The following is a 17,936-nucleotide window of genomic DNA, read 5'->3' as shown; positions in this document are numbered from 1 at the left end:
TAGATCTCCACACTTCCCTGCTGTTTGTAGCTAATGACCAATTAGGGGTTGCTATGCAGAGATAACTACTTCCTAGGAGCATGTCTATGGTGCCGATTTGGATAAGTCAATTAATTTAAGTTGCATGTTTTTGGATGGTGGGAGGGAACCGGGGGAAACCGGGAGAGAACATGTAAACTCCACACAGACCCATAGGCTGGCTTGGTAAGGACTAGAACCAGTGACGTTCTTGCTGTGAGGCAACAGTGCTAACCACTGGGCTGCCGTGCCGCCTAATCTAGGAAAGGAAGAGGAGCAGGGGTGGAAGGGGGGATTCTTTAAAATGAAGATGACTGTGGTATGGAACTTGAGGTATTTATGGTGACTTAAGCCCTGCTCACACTGGGAGATTTCAGCTGCGATTTTTGTCATTTGAGACAAATTTGGGAAATCCTAAAATATTCCTGAAATTGCAGGCTAAAATCAGTGATCTTTGTTTGTTGGTTTGACATGTTCACAGACAGCCGCTTAATGCCCGTTGTGATTAGATTTTCCTTCTGATGAAGTTCTGGCAGTGTTAGAAGAGTGTGGCAAAAGCTGCGATGAGCGTCAATCCAAGAACCAATAGGAGCGCAGAATCTGATGACACAATCCACGCGACAGTTGAAATGACAGCGGGGAAATGTCAAAACTGTTTTTTCTTACTGGTTTTATTATTAGGGCAAGCTGTGTGCAAAATTGCTGCTACAGATTGTTTACGTTTGCTGTGAGGAATCATTTCAGAACGTGGGATAGTGAAAGTGTCGCAGGTGGATGACGTCAAACTCCGGGAGAGTTTTCTTCCATGTTTGGGGCATCTTCATAGTCATTCGGTCTGACTTTATGACAGCTGAGATCTTACAGTTGTGACATGAGAGCCATGTTCATGCATTGGTGAATCATATGATGGCTAAAGCGGGACCAGCTGTGGTCAATTATAAACACGGGATCCTCTCGAAATTAGTTCATAAACTTCCCTAAGTCCATTTTTTAAAATATTTTTGCAATATTTAGTTTTACTGCAATTTTTGTTTGTCTTCATTTATATTTTATATTATTTATATTTATTTATTTATATATTTTATATTTATATTTAGTAAATCAAAACTTCATTATTTTTGTACATATAAAGTAAATAAAAATTAATACATAAATAAAAATGAAAAATTATTTCTCAGCAACTTGTTAAAATATTATGCAAATTTTTAAATTCACATTTATTTTATTGCAATGTTTTTTAGTCACAGATGCTCAGTGTATGGTTATTAAATTTTGCATTTATCTTTATATATATATATATATTTCTGTTTGTTTAGACTGCAATATTCTGCAATGTTGTTCCGTCATCAAGTTTTTTTTTATCTTAGTCAAATTGTTAACAAATTTGTTGTACACTTTTGTATTTTTATTACTTTTTGTTTCAAAAAGTTGTATATACTGTAATTCTTAGTTAATATTACAGTATTAAGTACATTAAATGGAATATACTTGCAAAATAATGCATCTAAGGCACCATGGTGGCTCAGTGGTTAGCACTGTCTCCTCAGAGTAAGAAGGTGGCTGGTTCAAGTCCCGGCTGGCCCAGTTGGCATTTCTGTGTGGAGTTTGCATGTTCTCCCTGTGTTGTGGGTTGGTTTCCTCCGGGTGCTCCGGTTTCCCCCACAGTCCAAATACATGTGCTATAGGTAAATTGAATAAACTGAATTGGCCATAGTGTGAGTGTGTGTGTGAATCTGAGAGTGTATGGGTGTTTCCCAGTACTGGGTTGCAACTAGAAGGGCATTCGTGCACAGCAGTTCATTCTGCTGTGGCGACCCTAGATGAATAAGGGACTAAGCCAAAGGAATAATAATGAATAAATAATACATCTAGTGAAAATAATGTAATTTTTTTATTATTGTTTATTTAATTATTATTAAAATACAGTAAAATTGATACTGCAAAAAGTTATATATATAATTTTTTTTTTGGACAGTTTCTGTAACATTTTTTATGGTTTTATTTAACTTCATTGACCATGGTTTACCTTCTCTCAGCATCCACGCTCACTAGAGCTAGTTGAAGTTCAGTCCTCAGAGATTCGCTGTCCTGTTGACTGCTGGTTATTCTGTTCTGCAAGTCCTGTTGGAGCTGCTCATATAAGAGACAATAATGATTCCGAATAAGTACAAGAGTTAATATCAATATAAACAACTAAAACCACTTAAGTCTGTTGATTTAAAGTCTGTGTAAACCAGTAGTTGCAGAGACTTTTGTTTCAGTATGTTAATGTACTTAAGACTGAAACAGAATATTGAGTAGGGGCGGAGCTTTCTTTTTGCCCATCATTCCCTCAAAGAAAAACTAGCAGTAAAAGGGGCGTGGTTACAAATATTGTGGCTGAAGCATCAAACTGACATCAAAGAAGGAGCCAATCAAAATGCAGAAGTAGATGCCCAAGTTTGATTAAAGAGGACCAAAGTGCACTGATTAATTGTTCAACTCAAGAATAACAATGTGCTCTGGCAAAATAAACATCATAAATTTTAATTTCACACAGACTTTGTGGACTGTGAAGCTGTGTGATTTTTATTTTGAATTTTTTTTCTCCATTTTGTGACAGTTCTGAAAGAAACTGAATATTAAATGAGTAAACAGTGGGCATGGCTTTTTTATCTGCTGCGAACTGATTCTTCTCCTTTCAGTGGTGCTACAGCTCTTGTAGAGCCTTGGCCTCTTCAACCACTCCCCTCCAGTCTTCCCGATCCAATGCTCGATTTCTCCAAGCACGCACTCCTAGTAAACGTAGATCTTCTATGTCCTCTAACCCAGTGTTTCCCAACCCTGTTCCTGGAGGCACACCAACAGTTCATGTTTTGGATGTCTCCCTCATTTGACCCATTAACTTCAGGTTTTGGAGTCTCTTCTAATGTTCTGATGAGTTGTTTCAGGTGTGTTTGATTAGGGAGAGGATGAAAATGTGTACTGTTGGCGTGCCTTTAGGAACAGGGTTGGGAAACTGCATTAGAAGAGACTCCAAAACCTGAAGTTAATGGGTCAGATGAGGGAGACATCCAAAACATGAACTGTTGGTGTGCCTCCAGGAACGGGGTTGGGAAACGCTGCTCTAACCTCCTCTTCTGTGGCCTGCCAGGATGTCTCCTTCCTTCCGGCTTTAGCTTGTAGACTTTCTTAACAGCTTTCTATTCGGCAGTATCTCTAAGTGACCCAGTTATTTGAACCTGTTCCTTTTTATTTCTGTGACCAGGCTTGGCTCCCCATACAGGTCTGCCACTTCTGCATTACTCCTTATCCACCATTCACCTTGATCACAAACTGGTCCATAGTTCCTCCTCAATATCTTTCTCTCCCAAGCATTGAGAAGCGGTTCATCCTGAGCTGTTAATACCCACATTTTGCTGGCATACATTATCACTGGTCACAATACTATAAGGTACAACCTCTTTGCTCGCTCGTCTCAGCAAACGAGATTTAATAAGGTGCTGCATGCTGAAATATGCTTTGTTTTCCGCCTTCAAAAACCTCTCTTTTATTTCTGCGAGCTGATAGGCTGTAGCAAAGTAGACATTTCATTCAGAAAGATCAGGAAAAGGATTTGAGAAGAGTTACTACAGCCTAACAGACTCCTCCCCCTCACCATTTCTGTTTGTTGTCAAAACTGACAGCTGGAGGGGCGTGGTTAAGTATGTTAGCCACGCCCAATACCTCAGACAGACCTAATCTGAGAATTGAACTGAAAACAAACAGGAAGTGCATTTTCCTATTTCAATTTAAGATCACAAGGGCAAACTATTCTTTTTTTCCTAATGACATGCACTGATGGATTGTTCACCACACAACTAGCAATGTGAGCTAACTAAATCATATGGATAGTTTTGATTGCATGTGTACTTTAAATGTGAGACTCACCCTGAGGTTCTCCTGCTGCTCGTCACTGATGTTGTTCTGCAGTTTTGTGTTGTTTCTCCTCTGCATCAGCAGTTCTTGTTTGGTGGTGTTGAGGATCTTCTGGATACTCTTCAGCTCCTCAATCATACTCTTCTGCTCGTCTGCATCTTTCTGAAGCTGGATCTCCTGAGACTGAGGGGAAAGCATATAAACCTCTGGTGCGTGGTGCTTTAAACGGTTTTGTTTTAACTTCAAGAGCCAACAGATCAGTATTTGGTGGAATAACCAGATTATTAGCCCTGTTGTGCAATTTTAAATAATTTCAAATATTTCCTTTGCGATGTTGCAAGAAATTTTTCACAGTATTTCCTATTATATTTGGAGAAAGTCTTAATTATTTTAGTTTGACTGGAATAAAAACTGTTTTTGTTTATTTTTTTTTAACCTCTTCAGGCCCAAAGTGTTTTTTTTACATGCATTTTTATATTTCTCTTTGCTATTTGGGCTTATTGGAAATTAATTAGAATAATAACCTAAGTATCATCTTTTGATATGATGTGCTTTTACATACTCATGGTCCGAATTTACATAACATTTTTTCTTGACTGTTTTTTAATGCATATTTAACGTAGAAAAATTTTTATTGAACTTGCTTTGACTATCAGGGAGTAAAAACAATTTATTTTCCCCCATTTTGGACCGATAAAAATAGGGTTTGGGACATTTGATATGCTGCAGGATGACACTGTATGTCTGTAACAAAATATAAAACATTCAAAGTGTTTTAAATAGCCACTTAAGAGCTCAAATGTGCTGTCCACGTATGTAGACACTCAAGCCCAAGGAGGTTAAGGTCAATATTATTAGCCCTCTTAAAGGACAAACCTCTGTTGTCTAATGACTTGCATAATTAACCAATGAACCCAGTTAAGTCCTTAAATTGCTCTTTAAGCTGAATACTAGTATCTTGAAAAATATCTAGTAAAATATTATGTACTGCCATCATGGCTAAGATAAAATAAATTAGTTATTAGAAATGAGTTATTTTTATACACTATAGATTTTTTTGAATATGTTAAATTCTCTCCATTAAACAGCACGTTGGAAATATTTGAGAAATACTTGCAGCAGGGCTAATCATTTTAATCATTCTAATCTAATCATTCAACCTTCAAAATCAAAGTCTCATGTATGTTTATTTTTACCGTAATGTGGCATTTTATGAAAAATTTCATATTTTTCAAACCAAATAAAATATTTTTCAGGGTCTATAATGTTAGTTTTAAGTTTAATAAAAAATCTATATAAAATGTACAGTTCTTACACTACTATAGTACTATAATATAAAAACTATAATCATTGTAATCAATTTAATAACATTTATTTCTTAAATTCTTTGCTGTCAAACAAAAAAATAACAATTTCAAGGATTTATTTTTTCTTCAAAATCTTTACATTTTTCTGGTAGAATACTGCTGAAAGTTTTTTAACTTCTGCCCACAGATTTGTTGAAAATAACATATTTAAAATGAATAAATATGAAAAATGATTTCTTGGCAACTTGCTAATAAATATTTTTCATTGTGGGTGGCGCAGTGGGTCACTTAACAGCAATAATGTCGCTGGTTCGAGTCCCGGGTGGGTCAGTTGGCATTTGGTGATGAAATATTGGTGGAGATGTTTTAACTTCTGTCCACAGATATGTTGAAAATAACGTTAGATAAATTATCAATTAATTCAATCCTTAAAGTGTCTTTGACTTGATAATCACACCACACTGTAAAAATTCTGGGTTCCACACAATTCCTTCATTTCCAACAGAAACCAATTAAGTTTTTACAAATTTAAGTAGATTGAACATAAAACAAGTAAGTTGTCCCAAAAAACCCTCAAGAATTGTGTTGTTTCAGCTCATTTAAATAAGTTTGAAGTTTAAACAAGCAGCAAAACTGCTTTTTGAGTGCAAGCTAACCACTGAGTCACCATGTCGCCCTGCCACTTTTATTACTTCAAGAAATAGATTTAGCACTCAATTATCTTTTTATAGAAACAAAACTCTATTAGATGTGAAAATGTTGGTTTCTTCACCTGCACCAGCGCTCTGGCCTGGTCCATCTCCATCTGCATGTTTATGAGCATCTGCTTGCTCTTCTCCTGCTCCTCCTGCAGGACTAACTTCAGCCGGCAAACCTCATCCTGCAAACACGACACCTAAAACACACTCGTAATTCAGTGGTTTGTCATGACTGAAAACCGGATCAGCTTTAGTCAGTGTGCAGTGAGTACCTGCTTCAGGTGTTTGTCACACTGTCTCTCCATGTCCTGCACCTCCAGCTCTCGTACTTTACTTACTAAATCTCTGATCTGTGGACATACAAGAAACACACATGACTGATTTTACTCTTAAGACAAGACACTGCAGGTAAAAATAGCGAATAGTTACAGTTTAAGTCAACATTATTTGCCCTCCTGTAAATTTTTTATTTATTTATTTTTCCCAAATGATGTTTAAAAGTCTTAAGCATTTTAAGGTCAATAATATTAGCCCCCTTAATGGTGACAGGTTATTGGCATCCTTTGCGACAAAAGGATGCCGGACTGACTCAAGTAAAAAATTTACAAAACAGTCGTCTGCCCATTAGCCCTGTATGGCTCCAAATGTTGGCCTCCCTCTACCACACATAAACAGGTCCTAAACTTGGAGATGTGGATGCTCCGCTGGACCCTAGGAGGCACAAGATGGGACCATATTATGAACGACAACATACGGAAGCAACTAGGAAGTAGCCCTCATCAAGGAGAAGATGCTTGAATTGGGCCTAAGGTGGTACGGACATGTTAATCGAAGTGATGAGCAAGAACAGCCATGAGGATTGCTCCAAACGGCCACCGGCCGCACAGTAGACCAAAGAAACAATGGATGGACAGAATTAAGGAAGACTTTAGATAGTCAACACATCGCTAAAGGATGTCCTGAACAGGACCAAATGGAGAAAACTTTGCCGAAGAACAGATAATGCACCAGAGGGAACAATGCCAGGATTAGAGAGAATACTAGTATCTTAGCTAAAAAAAAAATGAATTTAGTAAAACTTAGTAATTTTTTTAAGTAAAATATTATTTCAAAGAAGAGATAAGTAAAATATTTACTGTCATCATGGCAAAGACAAAAGAAATCAGTTATTAAAACTATTATGTTTAGAAATGTGTTGAAAATACAATAATAATTAATAATAATTAAAATACAATAATAGGGGCTAATGATTCAGGATCTCTATACTTCCCCAGTTGAATAAATACTTTGGTAACTGAAAACTTTTTTAATGTATTACAGGCTTTCTTAAATGTTATCTATAAATATGCAAATAGGGCATTAATTAATTAAATATGTCAGTCTCAACACTAAAAAAATGCTTTTATTAGAGTTAAATATCAATAAATTCTTAAATCAAGAAACATTTTCTAGACAAGAGAAAATGTGTTGTTTTCTGAAACAATATAACAAAACTAATTGAGTTTTTCCTTAGGCAAAATAAGCTGTCAATGGGGTAAGCAAAATAATATTGTTTTTGATTTGACGTACACTAAGTTTGGGGTCAGTAAAATTTTTGGTATCACTTTATTTTGATGGTCCCTTTAACGCATTTTGTTGAAATTAAGTTACATTGCATCTACATGCCAGTTAATTCTCATTAGATTATTAGTAGACTGTTAGGCTGGGGTTAGGGTTAGTGTAAATTTACACGTACTCGTAAAGTTTCTTATAGACCATTTTGAGGAATGTAAACAATAACTATGGTCCTAATGTATTTCCTGTTTTACATTTTTAATTTCCATAGATTCTGAGAATCCAAATAGTTGTTTTAACATGAAAATATGATTAAATTGCCTCATGTTACAGTTATGATATAGTATGATAACAAGCAGGAAATGTTCAAGGGTCAATGACATTACCATATTGAAATGGTCTATACTCAGTTAGATGTCTGTTAAAGGAGCAGTATCAGCAGAGATTAAGCAGACAGTCTACTAATACTCAAATGAGAAGTAATTGGCATATAGTTGCAATGCAGCTTTTAGTCAACAGAATGTGCAATAGGGACCATCAAAATAAAGTCTTACCAGATTTTCAATTGTTTAAAAGCTTCTCCTGCTCACCAAGGCTGCGTTTGTTTAATAAAAAAAACAGTACACATTGTAATATTGTAAAATATTATTGCACTATAAAATAACTGTTCAAAAGTAGTTTAGTTTAATTTAATAATTTATTGCAGTGATTTTAATTATGAATTTTCAGCTTCATTAATTCAGTCTTCAGTCACATGATCCTACAGAAATCACTCTAATATTATTTGTTATTATTAATATTGTTATTGTTAATGGTAATGGTAATAAAAGCAATAGTGACTGGACTAATAATTTCATTTGAAACTACATACAATTAGAAAGCAGTTATTTAAAATTAATTAATAATTAACAATTTTGTTTTTACATGTAATAAATTGTTCTTGATGAACAGAATCATCTAAAAAACATTTAAAAAAATGACCCCAAACTTTGAACGGTAGTGTAAGATTATTTTTCTGATTAAAACCTGATTAAAAATATTTGTTGTCTTGACTTTTTATCATTGCATCTTTTACAGTGCATCTGTTTCCTCACCTCCACCTGAAGGCCGCCGATGCTGCTCCTGTAATCGTCCGTCTGTTTCTCGCAGAGCGTCTGGAAGTTTCTGACCAGCTGCTCTGCCTCCATCCTCTTCTTCTTCTGCTCTTCACACTCGTCCACTGCTCTCCTCCGCAGCTCCGTCTCTGTCTCAAAGTCCATCCGCAGCTTTAGTGTGACCTGCGTCAGATCCTGCAGACGCTCCTGCATCTCATCAACACACCTGTAAGAACACAATCACATATAGCTGATTCTGGAAAATGATCTGGAACCGTCAGTGTTATAAATCCTTGAAGATGGATGGATGGATGGATGTATAGATAGATAGATAGATAGATAGATAGATAGATAGATAGATAGATAGATAGATAGATAGATAGATAGATAGATAATTAAAATGTAAGGTTTTTATTATTAAAGGAAAACAAAATTCAGAACTACATAGCCCTGTGTTTGCCCCCTTAACCTAATAACTGATTGGGCCACCCTTAGCAGGAACAACTGCAATCAGGCATTTTCGTTAAATTGCAGTGAGTCTGTTCCAGCGCTGTGGAGGAATTGTGACCCACTCATCTTTGCAGAATTGTTGTAATTCAGCCATATCGGAGGGTTTTCAAGCATAAACCATGTTTTTAAGGTCATGCCACAATCTCAATTGGATTCAGGTCAGGACTTTAACAAGGCCACTGCATAGTCTTCATTTTGCTTTTCTTCAGCCATTCAGAAGTGGGCTTGCTGGTGTGCTTTGGATTATTGTCCTGCTGAAGAGACCAAACACTTTTTTCACACAGGGCTATGTAGTTACTTATCTTTGACTAATATTTAAATTTGCTTGATGATCTGAAACATTAAAGTGAGACAAACGTGCAACAAAAAGAAATTGCTGAGAGGCAAACACTTTTTCACATCACTGTAGACAGACAAGCACACAGAATTTTCCCAACAAGGAAGATTAGGGGTTGAAAAACTAGCTTACTTATAAAATTGGTTCTGTATTATCTAAAAAGGAATATAAACATGACCTTTTCAAGCACATAAATAAGTTGTACAATCTAGAAAATTTGGGACATTTTGTAAATTGAAGTAAAATCAGCAATGTTTTTTATTATTATTATTATTATTCTCTTTAAAGATATAGTTCACTCAAAAATGAAAACTTTGTTCACAAAACAAGATATTCTGAAGAATTTTGGAAGAAACAGCCATGGACTTTTATATATGAAGTTATAATACTATGGTGCTTTCCAGCATTCTTCAAAATATCTTATTTTGTGCTAGATTAAAAAAAGCTTAAAGGTGTTTGTAACAAGTGGAGTGTAAGTGTTTCATTTCCGCATGAATTATCCCTCATATAACCTTCATGTAACTGACAAAAGTACAAAGGAAAAGTTTTCCAATGTCGACTCTGGCCAAATAATTTCAGTTTAATTTTAGTAAATATAAACCAATTTTGATTTCCATGGAAGCAACACAATACAAAAAAGTAAAAAAAAAAATTCTGGTAAAACTTTAACCATCAGCATCCTCATTTCTCAAACAATTAAACGCTGTAATTCAAAGAAAAAGCTGCTGTGTTAAACTGTGCTAAACATGCCTCTGTTTCAACCTTTTTTCGATTTATATTTACAGAATTCAAATTCAAAACATTGGAAATTGTTCTTTGTATTGTTTTTGAATAAATAAATGTTTAATAGAATTAATAAATCACACATTCTGGGATTTATTGCATTTACAAAATTTTCATTAAACAAACCGTTTATGGACTTCCTCTTCCTGCGGTTTCTTGTTTTTGGATGGAGTGACGGTGCTGTCCGATGTTTCTGTCTGTCAAAAACATTAATAGTGTATAACATTATTTTAATGATATGACTCATTCAGAATGTAGTTATCAATAAAGTGGTTAGCACTGTCGCCTCACAGCAAGAAGGTCGCTGGTTTGAGTCCCGGCTCGGCCATTTTGCAGTTCTGTGTGGAGTTTGCATGTTCTCCCTCTGTTGCCGTGGGTTTCCTCCATGTGCTCAGGTTTCCCCTACAGTCCAAACACATGCGCTATAGGTGAATTGGATTAACTAAATTGGCCGTTGCATATGAGTGTGTGTGAATGAGTGTGTATGGATGTTTCCCAGTACTAGGTTGCAGCTGGAAGGGCATCCACTGTGTAAAACATCTGCTGGAAAAGTTGGCAGTTCATTACGCTGTGGCAACCCCTGATGAATAAAGGGACTAAGCCGAACGGAAATGAGTGAATGATTATGGTTACATTAAGCAGGAGGAATGCAATATTATAACTTAATATGTGCAGCACATACCCTAACAGTCAACAGTGCTCACAAAGACGTAATTAATTTGATCAAAAATACAGTTAAAAAAGTAATATAATGTAATAATGCAAAGTTTTTCTTAAAGTTTGAAATTAATTTTACACCCCTCACAAATCTCTCATTTAGATTAATATTTTCTATAGGAAGTTTTACAATATTATATTTGTGCATATACAATAGATTAGATTTTGCTCTTCAGTGTTTGGACTCTCAGTAGTGATTATTAAACCACACTGAACTGAGCTAAACTGAACTGAACTTAAACACTACAAACTGAACTACACTGTTCCTATTTACTATGATCTTCTATGTGAAGCTGCTTTGACACAATCTACATTGTATAAGCGCTATACAAATAAAGGTGAATTGAATTGATTAGATTAGTCAGTACTGAAGCCAGATCTGGAGCTTATCTAACAAAATAACGTATTTGTAACAAAAATAAATTATTTAAAATAGCTAAATTCAAAAGAAACAAAAAATGTATCAAATTTTCAGAAATTTTGTAGTTTGTAATTTTTTTCCCAATATTTGACATTAATTTAAATGTATTATCTTTCTGATATAATATTTTAATAAATATATAAGTTTTATTAAATCTGTTTTGTTCAAAATGTACCAAAATATATGACCTATATTCATTGAGATATTCATTTTCAAAATGGGGTGTACTCCGTTATGTTGAGCACTGTATAAAGCCATATGTATACCTGTATATACCTATAGTTGTCTTTATTGTAATAAAATGTATGACAGTTGTTGTTATTTGCTTAGAAAAAAAAATAAACAGCACAATCTAATGTATGGAGGGAAAAACTACATATTCATTCATTCATTTTTCTTCGGCTTAGTCCTTTATTTATCAAGGGTCACCACAGCGGAATGAACCGTCAACTATTACAGCATATGTTTTATGCAGCGGATCCCCTTTCAGCCACAACCTAGTACTGGGAAACACCCATACAAACTCACATTCACACACCCACAATAAGGCCAATTTAGTTTACCCAATTCACCTATAGCGCATGTCTTTGGACTGTGGGGGAAACCGAGCACCCGGAGGAAACCCACGCCAACACGGGGAGAACATGCAAACTCCACACAGAAACGCCAACTGGCCCAGCCGGGACTCGACCCAGCAACCTTCTTACTGTGAGGCAGAAGTGCTAGCCACTGTGCCGCCCAACTACATATTCTTTCTGTAAAGTCATATATGTATGATTTTATGCAAGTCATTTTCCATGATAGTCTTACCATTTGAAGTAAATGCACACGCTCTGTCTGTAGTCTCTTCACAATCTGCCTCAGATGGCACAACTCGTCCTCCTGTTTCTGGTTTATCTCTTTTGTTTTGCGCAATTCAGCAACTTCTAATAATACAAAATACACCATCAGTTTAGTCAGAAATGCATTATACTACAATACACAAGAAAGAGAAATCAACAAATATACCACAGCGTTTCAGTTTCTCCACTTCATGTCGAAGGTGCTCAACTTCCAGCTGAGCTTCTTGCAACTCGGGCTCTAATAAGACAAGATGTGGTTTTGATGTTTGTCAGCAGATCAGTTCACATCCATTTAAATGAACATTTTGAATTATTGCATTATTCTTATGCTTCATGGAAACACCTTTAAAGATTTTTTTCTATTGCAATAACAAAGTACAGCTGAAGTCACAATTATTCACCCTCCCGTTATTTATTTAATTTTTCAAATATTTCCCAAATGATGTTTAAAGGGCACATAGTGTACCTCTTTTTTATGATTTAATATTAATATTATGGTTCTTCTGAGTGTGCCAGTTTAGGTTCAGTTTAAAACTCAATTCAGATTTTTTTTATTATAATGTGTTAAAAAGTGTCATGTTGGGGGCGTGTCCACAGTTCGCTGATTTAGGGGTGTGTTGCTTCACATGTAAATTAGTTTCGACTTCCCGCCCAACGTAACAAGGGGGCGGAGCCATGAGCTCACTCGCTCTGTGTTTCCAACCCAGACAGGCAGACTGTACGACTCGGACACAGACCAAGCAGAGAGTACAAAATCATTTGTGTCTTTGTACAGTTTTACAGCCAACTGTGTGGTAGTTTCAAGTGACCCTAAGTACACAAGTACACAAACTAATAACCACGCACACTGAATTAACTTTGACTGAGGCACGGGATGCACCGCTCGAAGCCGCGACACGGCACACCAGACACTCTCTGTAGCGCGGCAGAAACATGAAGTGCCCCGCCACGCATTTTTGAATTCTAAACATAGGTTTCTGCTGCGGTCCGCGGCGCCCAGCCGTCGACTTGAGTGTACCCTGATAGAAACCGATGTTTAGAATTCTAAAACGCATGCTAGTTAAGATCACAGGGAGCTTCTGGGATCGCGAGAAATGCAAACGGCTGAAGTATACAGTAGACTCAATGAGAAGTACACATGTTTGAAAACCTACCTAAAGATACTAGTAATAATTCCGATTAGAGCGATAATGTGGAGAATATTGCTCTTGTGTTGAGCCCAATGAGCCTTGCATCTAAAAATAGAGCTAGGGTGTTCCTTTAGTGATATCGCTTCGACTCACGCTGAAAATGGCGGACGTGAATCAACAAACAGGATATGATGACGCGCCTGTCAATCAATATTGGTGGGTGGGGGGACCGCACTCCTACGTAAAGTTGCGGTCGGTTTGAGAACCGCTCCAATTGGTCCACCGTTTTTTATGTTGTTAAATTGAAAAATAAAGCACTGGGTGTGTTTATATCACCCCAATATGACGGTCTATACACCATACATGCACATATGGCTGTCCAAACAGCTTGAAAAGTAGATTTTTTTACCATAGGTGCCCTTTAACAGAGCAAGGAATTTTTCACAGTATTTCCTATAATATTTTTTCTTCTGGAGAAAGTCTTATTTGTTTTATTTCAGCTAGAATAAAAGCAGTTTTTAATGTTTTAAACAACATTTTAAGGTCAATATTATTAGCCCCCTTAAGCAATATTTGTTTTGATTGTCTACAGAACAAACCATCGTTATACTGTAAAACTGCACAGTCGTAATTATTAATTTACAGTGTGCTATTAAATTGTCAGTAATACTATAAAATTTACAAGTGTAGTGTAAATTAATAATTAGAATTGCGCTGTATTTCCCAGAGATGGTTTGCGGCTGTAAGGGCATCCGCTGTGTAAAAACATGCTGGATAAGTTGGCGGTTCATTCTGCTGTGGCGACCCCGGATTAATAAAGGGACTAAGCTGAAAAGAAAATGAATGAATGAGAATTGCGCTGTAAAACTACAGTACATTTTACAACCAAAATTACCGGTAATACTGTAAAATTTACTGCAGTTTTTTTTATGTCTAGTGATTTACCATAAGCCTTTTGTGTGAGGTGAGCAGATTCAAGCTCATCTGTGAGTCTGCGGATCTCCTTATGGGCCATAGCGAGTCGAGCAGAAGCCTCTTCTACATCTCTCTCCAGTTCCTGCAGCGTCCGCTCCTTCAGTTTATCATCCACACTGTACAGCATTTCAGTAGCCTGCTATAAACACAGCAAGGTGATTGTAGTAAACAGAAAAAACACAATAAATGAAAAACTAAAACAACATTTAGAAAGAAACTTAAATAAAATAATAATAATTATCAAAAATTAATAATTGTTTTGATAATTAATATGTGCTCATTCTGTGGTGGAAAATCTGACCTGTGACTGTGTAGATGCTCTTACTGTATAAAACACAAACACACCATCAGTCCGGCACAATGGGCCTGTTTCAGTTAGGAGGTTCAACCAACTCTGAGCTTAAACTTGAACTCTGAGTTGATTTACAGAGAGATTAAAAACTCATTTCGGTTTCAGAATAGCGGATCTGAGTTGGGTCAATCAACTTTGAGTAGACTGAGCTAAGCGCGCACACCGCAACTATAAAAAGGCATTATCAATGGAGCGCTGATATTACGAGTGACCGTGGCAATCTCTTTCTCCAGTTTAACTTGGTGTGCTCTTGCAAAGTTATAGCAAATATGACGCTATATTTAAAAAAAGCAACACCACTGCATCAGTGAAACAGAGACAGCGGGAAAACATAGCTGCTCAAAGTAATGCGTAATTTTACATTTAAAGCATTTAAATACGTATAAAATTTAAGTACAATAATATAAGTAATGTTACGTGTGATGATAAAATATAAAAACTTTAAATTAATAAAGTTAATATAAATTATTATTTAATATTAATATATTTATTAATATATTAATATATTTATTAATATAAATATAAAAAAATTACACACGTTCCCACTTATATACACGTTGATCAGTTTTAATAGATTTAAAAGTGCACTCGTGTGTCTGCCTCTATTATTGATTAAGTGGTAGAGGTTGATATGACATTTAGAATGAAAGCAGATCTAAAAAATAGTTTTTAGAGCGAGTAATAATCCCATTAATCTAGTTACAGTACATGTCGAAGGTCGGTGAATTTAAGATAATCATTAAAAAAAGGACAATCCATTCTTGTACGTGCAAGCAAAAGCTGTGTTTCCATTCAAAAATAATTAAATTTATGTTTAGAACTTCAATAACGCATAAAAGATGTGCGAATAAAGCAGCGTTTCCATCCAATTAATCAAAGAACAAAATCACTTCCTTATTAACTGGTGCCAAATATCAAAAGTAAAAACAGAATTTACTGCGGTAGAAGAAGCTGCGTCAATCTTTTCTCTATTTAATAAATGTACTTGCACCTCAGAAGACAATGCCAACACGCAATGACCGCATGGTGGCGTTTGAAGCCATGAGATGCTGAGAACAGACGCTCTTAACACGCTCCAGACGCTCTGGAGGTCATTAATAATAATATAATAATACTAAAATGGTGTAGGTGTTTTAGAATGACCAAAACAACATTTCACATGTGTTACAGTGTGCTCAGCCTGCTGGTTTGTCCATTCACACACATTTTTCATCATCATATGATCTCTTATAACAAACCTTTTTTAATGCACATACAGGAATTTGTTCAGTAAAAGTGTTTCCATCGCAGTTTAGGCGCATCTTTTCTTATCGAATAAAAGTTTATTTAGCTTCTCAGTTATGAGCATATGTTATATTATATGCGTATTTTATATGCGTATAAAATAGGTGGGTGAAAACAAAAGACTAAGGCGAGAAATATTGATTCGTCTTTAAAAAAGGGGAGGAGACCAACAGAAACTCAGAGTTTAGAGAATAAAACCTGCTCCTGACAAGGTTAGGTTCACAAAGTTACCACGGTTACTGACTCTGAGTTAAAGTTACCTCTCTTTCAGAAACAGGCTTGACTTAACCTGCTTTCTCCAGTTTGACAAACCTGCTATTTTGAAACGGAAAACCCAGAGTTTCTCTCATTTCAGGGTTAAAATCCTCTGAGTTTTCACTTAACCTCCTTTCTGAAACGGGCCCAATGTTATACACAGCAGCAGCCGTCTGTATAAACAAAAATGTTTTCTAACTTTTCTTTTCTGTTTCTTGCCAAAAATTGTAAACCAGGAGAGCAGCACAGTGGCTCCATGGTTAGCATTGTCGCCTCGTAGCAAAAAGGTCACTGGTTCGAGTCCCAACTGGGCCAGTTGGCATTTCTGTGTGGAGTTTGCATGTTCTCCTTGTGTTGGCGTGGGTTTCCTCCGGGTGCTCCGGTTTCCCCCACAGTCCAAAGACATGCGCTATAGGCGAATCGAATGAGCTAAATTGGCCTTAGTGTATGAGTGTGAATGTGTATGGGTGTTTCCCAGTAGTGGGTTGCACATGGAAGGGGCGTCTGCTGCCTAAAACATATGCTGGAATAGTTGGCGGTTAATTCCACTGTGGCAACCCCTGAAATGGAGACTAAGCCAAAGGAAAATGAATGAATGTAAACTAGGCATGTTTAACTACATACATGATATTTAATGTAATTTAATTTAATTCTCCACAATTTTTTTTATTTTATTTGTTTTTAAGTTGAATTTGTATGATTTTGGGTTTAGTGTCTGTTCAATCATTTATTTTATTCTGTGAACTCTGTTAAACTATATTTAATAAAACTGAAAGTAAATATAAAATCTGAATAGAAATGTTCAAAATAAAAACTAAACTAAAAGTAATTAATGAAACAAACTAAAACGAAACTGAAATTTAAAGCAACTTTAAAATAATATAAAAAAACTCTTAAAAATAAAACACAATCATATTTAAGCATTCACAGTTTCAATATTTCATTAACCAATGCATGCTTTTCAGGCACCGAGCGTGAACATGCTTCATGAAATTCCTTGTCCTGCATGCATGGAAACAGAAACATTCAGAAGAAATCCAAGGTTAGTACAGTCAATTGATTTGCTTGTAAATTAAGCACAGTATAGATATTTTCCAAATGCCTTTAAAACATCTCCTCATGCTTTTTGTTGTGCATTTTAATGCATGCGTTAGGTTAACTGTGCTAAACATACAGGTGTTAATTTCTGTTTACTCTGAGCTGCTTTTCTGAGACCCAGGAGCCTCCTCCAAGGGCTCTGAATGTGTAGTGGTGCCACCTTGTGGAAATATGGACAAGAATGTTTATTAAAAAGATAATTCACCCAAAAATGGAAATTAACCCATAATTGATTCTATTATTTTCTTTATTTCAGACAAATACAGTCAGAGTAGCTTTATATCTGATCCTGGCTCTTCCATGCTGTATAATGGTGTTGTATAGTGGCTTTTATTTTGACACTTACAAAAACACATAAATCCATCCTCAAACTAACCCATATGACACCAGGGGGTCTTATAAAGCGGACTAAGGTCTTTTGGTAACACTATTATTTCTAATTTTTAAATCATAAACTCAAATAATTTACTTCCTCCTTGGCTGACCTCTAAAGTCAGTGATTTGAGCAACCAGGGCTCAATATTGATACGTACCCCTGCATTCATTTCTGGACAGTGCGAAATAAGTCCGTACGAGTACGAGTGCCATTTGCACCTGCTGTTCTCACATAAATCACCAGAGGCTGCTGTCGACTGACTGACTGAATAACTGACTGACTGACCTA

The 17,936-nt window shown here is 36.0% G+C and overlaps 1 protein-coding gene across 5 annotated transcripts in view; it reads right to left on the bottom strand.

Moving 5' to 3' along the window:
- Positions 1-17,936, bottom strand: part of si:dkey-264d12.5 (cingulin) — a 30,909-nt gene that overhangs the window by 6,277 nt on the left and 6,696 nt on the right. The window contains exons 5-15 of one of the 5 annotated variants that reach the window (XM_056468634.1): positions 17,349-17,432; positions 14,254-14,422; positions 12,345-12,416; positions 12,147-12,262; positions 10,490-10,600; positions 10,325-10,395; positions 8,569-8,794; positions 6,193-6,270; positions 5,995-6,117; positions 3,928-4,098; positions 2,045-2,148 (exon numbers count right to left, since the gene is read on the bottom strand). In XM_056468634.1, the coding sequence (XP_056324609.1) occupies positions 2,045-2,148; positions 3,928-4,098; positions 5,995-6,117; positions 6,193-6,270; positions 8,569-8,794; positions 10,325-10,395; positions 10,490-10,600; positions 12,147-12,262; positions 12,345-12,416; positions 14,254-14,422; positions 17,349-17,432 (1,325 nt within the window). The remainder of the gene's footprint in view (positions 1-2,044; positions 2,149-3,927; positions 4,099-5,994; positions 6,118-6,192; positions 6,271-8,568; positions 8,795-10,324; positions 10,396-10,489; positions 10,601-12,146; positions 12,263-12,344; positions 12,417-14,253; positions 14,423-17,348; positions 17,433-17,936) is intronic. The other 4 variants (XM_056468636.1, XM_056468635.1, XM_056468638.1 and 1 more) reach the window with 4 other exon arrangements.

The sequence above is a fragment of the Danio aesculapii genome, chromosome 11, assembly GCF_903798145.1.
Source record: "Danio aesculapii chromosome 11, fDanAes4.1, whole genome shotgun sequence".
Classification (NCBI taxonomy): domain Eukaryota; kingdom Metazoa; phylum Chordata; class Actinopteri; order Cypriniformes; family Danionidae; genus Danio; species Danio aesculapii.
Note: the sequence above shows the minus strand (reverse complement) of the source record. Positions and strands in the feature narration are given on the sequence as shown.